Source organism: Cannabis sativa, chromosome 6 (assembly GCF_029168945.1).
Source record: "Cannabis sativa cultivar Pink pepper isolate KNU-18-1 chromosome 6, ASM2916894v1, whole genome shotgun sequence".
Taxonomy (NCBI): Eukaryota; Viridiplantae; Streptophyta; class Magnoliopsida; order Rosales; family Cannabaceae; genus Cannabis; species Cannabis sativa.
In genome coordinates, this window is record NC_083606.1 from 29,665,816 (window position 1) to 29,678,893 (window position 13,078).

Below are 13,078 nucleotides of genomic sequence, written 5' to 3' on the forward strand. Positions count from 1 at the left end.
GAATCTCGAAAGATAAGTACTTTTTTTGTAAGTGTTTATTTTAGTATAGATCACCCTAATGGTGGCGACTTTTAATAGGGCTTACAAAAGTATGAAACAAAGGTAGAAGCTCATAAGATAGAATAGCCTTGACTCTCGCCTAAACGGGACAACGCTGAATTCTTATCTTGATCGAATAAAAGGTTGCTAGAATGTTTATTATTTTAGATGAGCTAACAACTCTATTCAATGGATAGTAGCTTTGACTCTCGCCTAAACGGGACACTGATATCAGTTTGTTGAAAACCTTAGAAATTATTTAGGATTGTATGTTTTAGTATTTTCGCTTGTCATTCCTACTTGCTATGTGCTAATAATTTCTGAATGAAATTTTGTGTTGAACCTTACTTGATTTTTATTTATTGTTATTTGTAGTATCCCACATGACAATGACCAATCCCATGTTGTCACTATTGACTGATAATAAGCTAAGTGGATCTAACTTCCCTAAATGGAAAGAGAACATTAACATTGCTCTCATTGGTGAAAGTGCCCTGTTTGTGTTAACTGAACCGTCTCCTGAACAGCCGGGTGACAATGCAACCAAAGTTGTAAAGGAAAAGTACGAGCGTTGGCAGAATGCTAACAACAAAGCTCGATACTTCATGCTTTTCAGCATGGTTGACACCTTGATAACAAGGTTTGCAAACACTGTCACGGCTGCAGAAATCATGACTCAGTTAACTGAACTATTAGGAATGGCATCAATCCAGTCTCGCTTTGAAGCGACAAGAAAATTTATCAATGCACGGATGAGTCCTCATCAGAACGTTCGTGATCACCTTCTCCAGATGGCAAGTTATTTCCAAGAAGCTCATAATCATGGAGCTGAAATGGATCAGACAACTCAAGTGAGTCTTATCTTGAATAGTCTGACTCCAGCTTTTCTGCCCTACACTTCAAATTATGTCATGAATAAGAAGGAACAATTCTTTCACACGTTAGTCAATGACCTTCAGACATATGAAAATTTGATTGGTGGACTGCAGAAGAAGGGGCCTAAAGCTCATAATTCTGGAAATGGTAATGGGGTGACTAAGGCTGAGGCAAACTTTGTCTCTACTTCCAAACCCAAGAACAAGAAGAAGTGGAAGAATAGCAAAAAGCCTATTCAAGCTGTGAAAACAGTTAAAAAGAAAAAGGTTGCTACCACTGGTGATACACCAAAAGGAAAATGCTTCTATTGCAATGAAAAGGGACACTGGAAACCCCAATGCCCTAAATTTCTAGCAAAGAAACAAGGTATTTCTTTTCCTATAAACTGATGTGTTTTAGTAAATTATTATCCACTTGGATTATTAATTCTGGACCTACTAACCATGTTTATTTGTTTTTCTTCTTATTTCAGCTCCAGCTGCTTGAACACGGATGCTATCTTAGCGAGTTGAATCAGATGGTTGGACAGAAGGGTGGAGATAGTCCAAGATGAAGATGAAGCTCGAAATTCTTTTATTATTTTTGAATTAATTGTTTTAGTTTCAGAACAATTTGGATTTCAATTATTAGTTTGAGATTTTATTCTCTATTTTTCATATTGTTCCAGACAATTCCTTTATTTTGGAGAATTTTATAATAAAGTTTTCTAATTTTGAAAAAATAAATTGCATTTATGAATTGAGCTTCATTTACTTTATCTTGTATATGCCAGTACCAATTATATTTATATGTTTTAATGATTGTATGTGTATGTGTTTTTATTATTGATACAAATTCAATAGTATTTTCAACTCTTCAAAGAGTTAATACTACATAAACAATCAGAATCTCTGTTCTATGTTTATGAATAATTGTTGATTCTAAAACAATTATTAAGAATTTGTTTAATACAAAGATCTTTTGATTTGATAGAGGTGAAAAAAATTAAGAATAATATGCAGTTCAACGATCTTTTATATCGATTGAACTCTGGATTATATTCATAACTCCACATGATCTCTATAACACTTAGGGATGGCTATGATCTCTATATCCCTTAGGGGTGGATCATAATCTCTATATACTTAGGGGTGGACTATACTATTGAAATATGTAGTTCATTTTGAACTCTGGACTATATTCAATACACCACAGTACTCTTTGTCACACATATTTTAAACATGGATGTAATATAATGAATTAGCAAATATTATCAGAATAAATTCTTGATCTTGATTTATGTTCTATTTAATATATTACTGTTGTAATAGAAATGGATACCAATAAAGTTCTTTGACAATGTATCACACTACCTTAATTGAGTGAGAGAATTTTAAAATTCTTTACCCATCTTCATTTGGTTGACACTTGTGATAGGAACTTAAGAACACTACTGAGAAAGTAAATCTAACCATTCATATGGATAGAAATAACTTATCAAAATTATGAGAATAAGATAGTAGAATTTTTGCATAGTCTATTCGAATGACTTGGGCAAAAATTCCTAATCCTCATAAAATTTTATGGTATCTTAATTTGATTACTTAATCTCTTACAAGTATTTTACACTCAATAAATACTAGATTGCTATGTTGATGACTTAATCTAGAAGGAACTTACAGTTTGAGACCAAGATAATATGTCACAACAAGATATCCCTCAAAACAATAGTAAGAAGTTAAATGTACTTTTATGTATGAATTTAACCAGACTCCTACTGTTGAGTGGGAGCCATCTGAGATGTAATCAAACAAGGAACATTAAGGGACAGTCAAGAAAGATTTATGAATGTGACCTATGTGTTAGATAATAAGGATTTATACATTAGTAATCCTTATGTCTACACCAACTCATAAATAATCTGAGATGGTGATTACTCTACGGGTGGATGAGTTATTATAGAAGAGTGTAAAAATCTATCTATAATAATTCAAGCAACATCGGTGAAGATATATAACTTTGTAAATTCAAAATTACCAGAAAGTTATTCAACTGAAGAAAATTCTACACTGTATTATCTCTATTTCATTCTTTAAAAGAATGAGAGATATGTCTTCTGTTTATTTAGATGTACTTAATAAGCAGTAAGGATTTCAGTATCCCTTGATGAGTAATGCATATAGTAAAGATGTTGCATAATATTTTATGAACATAGTTCCAGAAATTTGGGTTGAGTCAAATATACTACACTTGATCTCAAGATCAAGACAATAGATTGATTGAAATGCACAACTTGTTTTATGTTAGTGCAAGTGGGAGTTTGTTGGGGTTTTATGCCCTAAATAAAACCCATTACAATCTCATCTGATTTTTTTATCAATAAAAGATTAGAAGTCATTTATGTTTACATGTTGTTTTCATGTTTGTGGTTAAATATATATATACAAATTCTGTTAAGTCCAGAACATATAGTCATTTACAATTACAGTGATGTCAACACAGTGGAATGTGATTGTGATTATATGCTTCGAAAGACAAAGTCCCTGTTTCATCAGTGCATTGGATTTACATTGATGTGATAATCAGCGATGAAGTGTGCTTACACTTTGCATAAGTGTTATGTTCTTTCCAGAACATTGGCAAAGTATACTAGCTTCGAATGTATGGAGTATACATTGGACTGGACCGATATTGATCTTGGTTAAGATATTATAATACTTACCGTTGTATCTTTCCAAGTCAATATCACTAGTTGATCTTAGATCAAAAGATCTTAATCCTCATATGCTTATGTTCAATCTCAGGAGTGCTATTCATGTTCTTTGATTTGTTAGTTAAACCTACTTTCTGGTCAGGGTGATACGTACATTTTGGGAACATGGTAGTATGATTGAGTGGGAGCGCTAAACATAAATATGGAATCTATAGCTTCTATAGGTATTTAGAAGTTAAATGATGATTTTCTTCGAGCTTGGCTAAATAGATGTAAATGGAAGAGCTCTTGTTTCAGTGATTATATTTTAGTTCACTAAAATATCATTTACAGGTAGCTAAGTGTTTTAAGGATCAAAATACATTGAGGGGTGAAACGGTAAATTTATCCCTACTCAGTGTAAATCATCTATATAGAGGATCTTTGATTATTGAGATTCTAACGATGGTTAAATGTGATAGCGTATCTATATGGTGGAACATATAGAGCGTTCTATATGACTGAGAGTGCAATTCCAAGTTCTAAGAGTGGATGCAACAAGGAATTAATAAGTTAGGAAATTTACCTGGTAAATTCTGGTTCAGCTTATTGGAAGCTCAGAAATATAGGCCCATGGTCCCCATTCTAGTTGAGACCATACTGCTTGTAAGACTCAAATAATTGATTTTAATTAATCAATTATAATTCTAAAATTAGACTACGTCTAGTTTATGAATTTTCACTAAGCAAGTGCTAAATTGTTAAGAAAAGAGATTCTAGGTTTTATTTATTAATTGAAAGACTTTATGTCTAATTAATAATTATATTAAATGGTAATATTATTTAATAATTTATTTTAGTTATTAAATAATTAGTTTTGGCATTTAAATGGTTAGAATTGGAAATTTGGCAGTTTTGAGAAAATAGAAATGAAAATTATCAAAATTACAAAATACCAAAGTGAGGCCCATTAATCCATGGTCGGCCACTTAATGGTGATTTTCCAATTAATATTTTCATTATTTTAATGCCCAATAATTCCCAACCTAAACCTAGTGGTTACCTATAAATAGATAGTGATGGCTCACACTTAAAGAGATTGAAAATAAGAAATTTTTGCCTTCAGAAAAATTGAGCCTCCTATCCTTCTGTAGCCGAAACCTCTTCTCCCTCTTTTCTTCTTCAAATTTTCGAACCCTTGAGTGATAGAGTGAGTGCTCACACACATCAAGTGGTATCTCAATCATAGTCTGGAAGATTGTGAAGAATCCAAACTAAAGAGAAGGACATTCGGGCTCAAATCTTGGTGATACTCTGCGACAGACAGGATACAAGGGTTAGAGATCTGAGTGGAAGGATTCATATTATTTTGCTGCACCCAATGTAAGGTTTCCTAAACTTTATATGTGTTTATTTCATTGTTTTAGAAATTCATATTAGGATGTTAATGAAACATACTTGTTAGTAAATCTAGATCCTGGTAAAACATATTCCAACATATAGAATGCTCTATATGTTCCACGATATAGATACGCTGTTAGTTATCCATTGTTATAATCCCAATAATCAATGATCCTCTATAGATGATCTACATTGTATAGTGATTAAATTACCGTTACATCCTTCAATGTATTTTATCCTTAAAACACTTAGCCACCTATAAACGATATTTCAGTGAACTAAACATAATCACTGAAATGAGTACTCAACCATTTATCTCTATTTAGCCAAGCTCGAAGGAAATCATCATTTCACTTCTATGTCTAGAAAGAAGCTATAGATTTCATATCTATGTTTAGCGCTCCCACTCAATTACACTACCATATTCCCAAAATGTACGTATCACCCTGACCAAAAAGTAGGCTTAACTAACAAATCAAAGAACAAGTATAATACTCTTGAGATCGAACCTAACCATGTCAGGATTAAGATCATTTGATCTAGGATCAACTAGGTGATATTGTATTGAATAGATATTACGATAAGTTTATCATATCTAATTCAAAGTTCAATATCGGTCCCTTCCGATGCATACTCCATGCATCCAACCCAAGCTTTACTTCAATCAATGCCCTGGAAAAGACATAACACTTATCCAAGGTGCAAGTAAACTATGTTGTAGATTATCATATCAGTTAAACCCTTTGTATTGATAAATCTAGGAATATATATATTTAATCACATAATCTTGATTACTTTCCACTGTGCTGACGACACAATAAACAAGAATATAAATGTGATAATAATTTGGATGAATTTATAAATCAAATAAACATATAAATGATAACATGAACCAAATGACGCACAAATAGGTGATGAAAATACTTCTGTTTCTTTATTGTTATTAAAAAGATAAAGATTACATTGAAATAGAGTTTTATTTAGGGCATAAAACCTAACACGGCCAGCCCCCATGAGGTCGCTGGTTTGTCATTTCGTTGTCCCTCCTAAGTACTTAGACTCCTTGCTGGTTGAAAGTGCTGAGTAGATGGCTTGGCCTTCTTGTTGGCGAGCTGTACTCCCACGTGGCATTGATGTTGGCCATGTGGACATGCCACGTTAGGTGGGAAAAAATTAAGATAACACACATTGTGCTAAATTTAAGATTAATCATCACATAATAAATGAGAAAAATACAATAACAAATACACACACAACAATTACAAACAGAGATTTTCAACTACGAAATTACAATAAAGATTATAACAAAAAGAAGAGATAAAACCCAGATAGGAAAAGGGAAAGAAAGAGATGGGTTAGGCTTACTTTAATGGGAGAAGAAACATGGAGACGAGAAGGGCGAGCTGGGCCAACGGTTCTGATGAGAATCTCCACTTTGTTATTATATGCATGGATTTTGTTGTGGTTTAAAGATCAATAGATTAAAGTCCTCAACCAAGGAAAAAAAAGGGAAAATAGAGAGCAAAGAAAAACTTACACAGGGTAAAGGTCGATCGAGTGATTGAGAGGGCTCCGTCATTGTCAAAGAGAGAGAAGACGGGAGAGAACTGAGAAGATTCGAAGTTTCGAACTAAAGAAATTGAGAAAGGTTTTTTTTTTTTTTTTTTTTTAGGAATTTAGGTTTTTTTTTTTTTTTTTTTACATATCTGAAACCTGGTCGAGTTAGGCCCAACCTGAAATAATATGTACCGGACTAGGCTTGGAGCCCGATAAAAACCTGAATCATTCCGGCCAAAGTCGCCCCACCCAAATTGCCATTCCTACTATAATATTAACCAAAAACAAATAGGCACTAATGAAAAAGCAGCCACCTTTGATAAACATGTGTAAAAAAATAACAACTTGTCTAGTTCTTTAATCTATTTCTCCTAGGTTATATAGAAAAATATATTTTCAATACATTATTACATGGAATCATTGGTTTGGTGGTGGAATATACTCCAACCAAAAAAGAAAGGAAAGAAAACTATTCTTATATTTTTTCTTAATAATTTAATCAAAAGATGTCCAAATATAATATATCCAAGTTGAGGAAGGATCATAAATGAGAGAATATGAATTGGTATCTTCTCTCGTCCGTACACTCGTTTCTTATCTCTCTTCCCAAACCAAAGGCTAAAAACTCCGAAACCTACCCAACTAACCCCATACGGTATTTTGCAAAAAAAAAAAAAAAAACCATACGGTAAAAAGCTTTTTGGGTCGAGCAACTCGCATCCTCGGTCTTAATCTTAAGAAAATATTATTTTAAGAAAAAAAAAATAATCTTTTTTTGGTTTGTTCAATAATTGTCTTCTTCTCAAACTAAGGCCACGAAAACTGTACTAGAGACCCGAGGCTGAACTACAACCACAACAATACGTTCACAAACATCTTATCTCTATCTATATAAGGTAGCCTTCTCTACCTCCACTTTCTCCACGACACCAACCAATTTCTCAAACATTTTACCAATTTGCCAAATTTGCCTCCTTTTTCCACAATCTCCTTAGATTCCCATCTGGGTACCATTGAATTCGACCTGAATCTCTTGGACGACGTGTGAAAAGAAAGCATTTTTGGGAATTGCTGTCACCTGGGTTTCTTGTATTTTGTTTAGAGAGAAAAAAAAAACATTTTACTTGTTGGGTTGAGAAAGAGGGTTTTTTTTTGGGATTCGTTGGAAGAAAAAAGAGAAGATAGATTTGAAATCTTTGAGAGGGGTAAGACCCAGGATAGACACGTTGTAGACATCACGGCTATACACAGAGTTTCTCGGCCTCTCATTCATGTCCGCTCTGTACGACGCAGGGGTTGTATAGTTGAGAGCAACCCTTCGCCGCACGGTGGGCGTGGCGCTTTGCCGTCCGAAGGCGGTAGTCCTTCTGACCTTCTCTTCCTTGCGGGTGGTGGTTCTTCATCTTTCTCTACCTACTTAGTATTTTAGATTAGATTGTGTTTTTCTTTTCATCTCTTTAGATTTTAGACTAGTAAGATTAAAAAAAAAAATCTTATTTAGAGCAAGTAAAATCTCCATTGATTTCATTAAGCGAAGTCTGTTTTTTTTGCTGGGGTTTGGGTTAAAGTTGAATTGAGTTGGGTGTTGGGTTGTGTATAATCTACTGATATATATAAACCAAAAAGAAAAAAGAAGCCAAAATGATGCTAAGGATCAAGAGGGTTCCTACTGTTGTTTCGAATTATCAAAAGGATGAGAACGAAGAGGCCCAAAAAGGAGGTTGTGGCCGAAACTGCCTCAGAAGCTGTTGCCTTCCAGGTATTGCTCATACTCTTTTATGAAAAAAGTTTGTATTTTTTTTCTTAAAATAAAATTAAAATCAAATCTTTGTGCCTGCTACTTGGTCAAGGATTGAATTATAGCTGTGTTGTATGCTTAATAGGGTCAAAACTTCCATTATATGCGTACAAGAAGCTAGACAAGGTTTCTTGTGAGGGCTCACCGGAGCAGGTGGAAGAAGAGGCTTCCATTGACTTTCTTGAGTCACTTGTTCTCGGGCAGGTAAACAAGCCAAAAGTTGATGAAGATCGAATTTTCAAACTGTTGATTGTTGTTTGGATGTAGTTGATTGTTGTTTGTTAATATGGTTTGTGTGGTTCCTTGCAGTGGGAGGAACGCGTGCAGAGGGGTCTGTTTCGATACGATGTCACTGCCTGTGAAACCAAGGTCTGTTCTAGATTCCTCATCCTTTTCTCCTCAGTTTTGTTACAATGATCTCAATATCCGAGCTGCATAAGGTCCATATTGAACTTAATGAATTGAATCTGATTTCTTTTGTTTAGGTGATTCCCGGTCAGTATGGTTTCATTGCCCAACTGAATGAGGGCCGCCATCTGAAGAAGAGGCCAACTGAGTTCCGGGTTGATAAGGTCCTTCAGCCCTTTGATGAGAGCAAGTTCAATTTCACTAAAGTTGGACAAGAGGAGGTGCTCTTCCAGTTTGAAGCAAGTGAAGATGGTGACGTCCAGTTCATACCAAATGCACCCATTTATGCTGAGAATTCTCCAAGTGTTGTTGCCATCAATGTATGTTTTTTTTTTTCTTGGTGGATTATTAGTTATAAGAAGTCTTGTGAACGTGGATTTTGAAAAGTTATTGGTTGTTATGTATATCCTAACAGGTCAGTCCTATTGAATATGGGCATGTGCTGTTGATTCCTCGCATTCTTGATTGTTTCCCACAAAGGATTGACCGAGAAAGCTTGTTGCTTGCAATTCACATGGCTGCTGAAGCTGGGAGTCCTTACTTCCGGCTGGGTTACAACAGCTTAGGTGCTTTTGCCACAATCAATCACCTTCACTTCCAGGTTTCAAACTTTATGCCTTGCTCATAGATTCTTGAATTTTATATCTGACATTGATCCTCAGTTTTTGTATTTTTACAAATTATAAGTTACTTAAATGCGGTTTTGATTACTGAACAGGCTTACTATTTGGCTGTACCCTTTCCCATCGAGAAGGCTCCCACCAAGAAAACAACCAGTCTGGATGGTGGTGTGAAAATCTCTGAGATAGTGAACTATCCTGTTAGGGGGCTTGTCTTTGAGGGGGGAAATACTGTGGAGCATTTGTCCAACGCAGTCTCTGATGCCTGCATTTGCCTTCAAGACAATAACATACCATACAACGTCCTTATTGCTGATTGTGGAAACCGGATCTTTGTCTTGCCACAGGTAATTAGTTCAAAATCCTTGAAATATTTCATGACTTCGTCCATTAATATTCAATATATGTTTTTATCGCTTAATTGGTGCAAATACTCATACTCCTGGTATATATAAATGTGCAGTGTTATGCGGAGAAACAAGCTCTTGGGGAAGTGAGTGCTGAGCTTCTGGACACTCAAGTGAATCCTGCTGTGTGGGAAATTAGTGGGCACATGGTGCTGAAGAGGAAGAAGGACTACGAAGAGGCATCTGAGGAAAATGCCTGGAAGCTACTTGCTGAGGTCTCTCTTTCAGAGGAAAGGTTCCAAGAAGTCAAGGCCCTCATATTTGAAGCCATTACTTCTGTTGACCATGGGAGTGAAGATGCAACTCAGGAGCCGGAAGCCAAACCTGATCCTGAAACTATTGAAGAAGTGGATGCCTCTTTCAATAATTCTCGCCCTGATATGGTTGCTGGGACACAAGAATGCCTGGTTCTGCAGTAAAATCACACTTTGATTAGTGGATTAGAACCGTTCCTATTCTTAACTTCTGGTATTTGCTCTTAGTCGTATGGGTTTTGCCTTAGTAGTTCCACATGATGCAAAATCAGTATCTAAATAAGCAAACAGGGTTTGCAGGTTTGTACTGTCATTGTAATCTTGTTTGAGTTTTCTGCATATTTGGCTTTTTGCTTGTTCCCATGTACTTTTTCGTGAGTGTTCATGTAAAATATTTCCAGATTGTTTGCTGGGTCTAAGTGATTATGTATTTGATATTCTTGCAAAGTGTTGTTACCATGTTTATTTGTTTCTTTCATTTTCTTAGATGCTAAGTTAAGGTGAGAAATTAAAGTGAAGCCAAGGTGAGAAATTAAAGTGAAATAGGGTACGATAGTTTGTGATTGACATTCAATATCTTATTAACCATGCTCCACCACCCTCAATGTTAGGAATTATCGTTTTCAAAGGATCTTTCTCAAATTTAATACCTTGCCACTATCTTACCCTTTCTCACATTCACACTCAAAAGTTCCCATAAAAAATATAAAGGACACAACAATTTGTTTATTCTGCTTCCCACAATTATGGGACTTTGTCAGTTTGCAATAATGTGTCTATGATGACTCACATCATCAGCTCAGCTTTCTATTTTTCATTTATATAATATTTAAATAATATACGTTTTGCTATATACATGCTCATTGGAATATTTTTGGGTAAGTATCAATGGATGTTTTGGTAGATTATTTATTTATTTTTGCATTTAGAATAATTTTTTAGTTTAATTTTTTTATCATGTATATTATTGTTATTTTAAAAAGGTTACCGTGCTGATAATAAGATTTAAATATTTTGTTATATGTACTATTTTTTTTATGCACACATGGTAAGTAATTATTTAAATTTTATTTTCGACATTATAAACTATCTAGATTTTTTTTGAAAATTTATACGCAATTATGAAGAAAAAAAATTAGGCTAGAAAACTTTTTTGAATACTAAAACAGATAAGGAGGTCTACTAGAACATCGTTTTAGAGGGTGTACTACATAAATTTTTATTTTATTTATTATCTATTATTAAAAGACTAGATATTATTTATGTTTACCTTAGATGTGGCCAACCGATAGCGGAATCGAATTAATATTGATGCTTGTCACGTGTTACACAATTAGAATTAGAAAGTAAAAGAACACAAATATTTTTATATAGGTTCGGCCCCCTGAGACAGCAGGTAATGACCTACTCCCATTTTAGTTGTATTGATGCCGATAGATAATACTATTCAGATCATTATAGGTGAGATCTGATATAGTTCTCTCAAGGTTACAAAGTAGGAATCAAAGATGGTAAATCTCAAGTGTGGAGAGAAGTTATAGTGGGCGTGAGAGAGAGAGAGAGAGAGAATGAGTTATCAGACCTAGAGCTCTACGACTTAGATCAGACTTAATGACCTAATTCTCACTTAGGGTTTCAGGGTTGAGTTAAGGCTCTTTATATAGGAGAGCTTAAACCCTAATTAACAAATAAAATAAGAAGATATTTACATATTAAATTGGTAAATTATAAATGACTAAAATACTACTTAAAAATAAGTATTTTCATCTACTTTAGTGGGCTGTTTAGGCCCAATTCACAGTTTAGTTTGCAGTCCATATGTAAGGATGTGCACTAAAGTCTTGCCATGCCAAGTTATGGCCATCCATGCACCTGTAGGATGCAGGCTGACAGGCCTTGTGCTATCTAGAAGCTAGCCGGCCATAGGACCGACCAAGGGTGGCCACCCAGCCCCCTTGAGGTGGATGGTCTGTCACTCGTCGTCCCCTTTGAGTATCGGGACCTCCCGTTGGCTAGGATGCTGAGTAGATGACTTGACCTTCTTGTTGGTGAGTTGTACTACCACATGGCGCTAATATTGTTCACGTGGACATGCCACGTCAGGTGGAAAAAATTAGGATAACATTTGCCCCAAGTCCCTGTGCAGACAGTTGTGTGAATAGGGACTTACTAGCTACATTGGAGCTCATGTAGCCTTAATTGAGTAAATATTGTTGCATTTTTAGTCTTTGAAATACCTGCTCTTGACTATCTGATCTCATTTGTTGCAGTAAGTTGACGACTTTATATTTCTACGTGCTTTTTAGTTGAGCAATGTGTGGCAAGTGAAGGAGTAGTCTCACAGAAACTATAAAAGCCTTATGGAGGGAAACTCCTCTTCACTTTTCACTTTTTACTCTCTCACTAGAAAGTAACTTCTGAAGAAGCTCCTCCTTCACTCTAGAGGTCGAACCCACATTGCTCCATCTCCCAGGATTTTTGTGCCGTTTCGATAATCCAAGCTTCTCATTCTCTTCGTCAACGATTTCTTGTAGTGGGTAAGCTTTCTATTCCTACTATTTACTTGATTTAATTGATTTTGCCATGACTGCATGAAGCTTTTCTTCCCTTTGAATGTTTCTTGATTTCCACGTTAGATTGTAATCCTTTCGGTATTTTAATCATATGGTAGTCTTATGATATGTAATGTGTGATTTCTAGACAAAAAAGATATGATTCTGACTTTTGTTGTGATTCTTGGCTCCTTGAGTCACAAAGAACACGAAGAACGTGTTTGAGTTATTGAAAAAAAACACATGTTTGGATCCTGTACACATCCTGGTCGACTAAGGAGGTCTTGTTCAAGACTTGGCTGGCCATGGGTGTTCACCATGGGGTTTGTTCGTCCATAGGGGCATACTTTAAAAGCTGGTCGACCTATGCCTGGAAATGGAATTCCTGGCTGGCCCTAGGCTGGGTCATGGGACCTAGCCAGCCCTTCTAAGGCTTGGGAACCCTGGCTGGTCAAGGCCAAGGTTCCAAGAGGGTGGCAAGTCTTTTGTCCTCTT

The 13,078-nt window shown here is 35.3% G+C and overlaps 1 protein-coding gene across 1 annotated transcript; it reads left to right on the forward strand.

Moving 5' to 3' along the window:
• Positions 1 to 7,072: 7,072 nt before the first annotated feature.
• LOC115725518 (GDP-L-galactose phosphorylase 2) lies at positions 7,073 to 10,478 on the forward strand. Its single transcript, XM_030655070.2, has 7 exons — positions 7,073 to 8,303; positions 8,428 to 8,546; positions 8,652 to 8,711; positions 8,828 to 9,070; positions 9,166 to 9,351; positions 9,469 to 9,717; positions 9,834 to 10,478. The coding sequence occupies exons 1-7, from the start codon at positions 8,186 to 8,188 to the stop codon at positions 10,194 to 10,196; spliced, it is 1,338 nt and encodes a 445-aa protein (XP_030510930.1). The 5' UTR covers positions 7,073 to 8,185; the 3' UTR covers positions 10,197 to 10,478.
• Positions 10,479 to 13,078: the final 2,600 nt, after the last annotated feature.

What these genes read in the sequence shown, in the direction of transcription:
- LOC115725518 (XM_030655070.2), top strand. Translation starts at nt 8,186, where the DNA reads ATGATGCTAAGGATCAAGAGGGTTCCTACTGTTGTTTCGAATTATCAA. An exon ending in TCAATCACCTTCACTTCCAG is followed by an intron (nt 9,352 to 9,468) that starts GTTTCAAACTTT and finishes ATTACTGAACAG; the next exon opens with GCTTACTATTTGGCTGTACC. An exon ending in GGATCTTTGTCTTGCCACAG is followed by an intron (nt 9,718 to 9,833) that starts GTAATTAGTTCA and finishes ATAAATGTGCAG; the next exon opens with TGTTATGCGGAGAAACAAGC.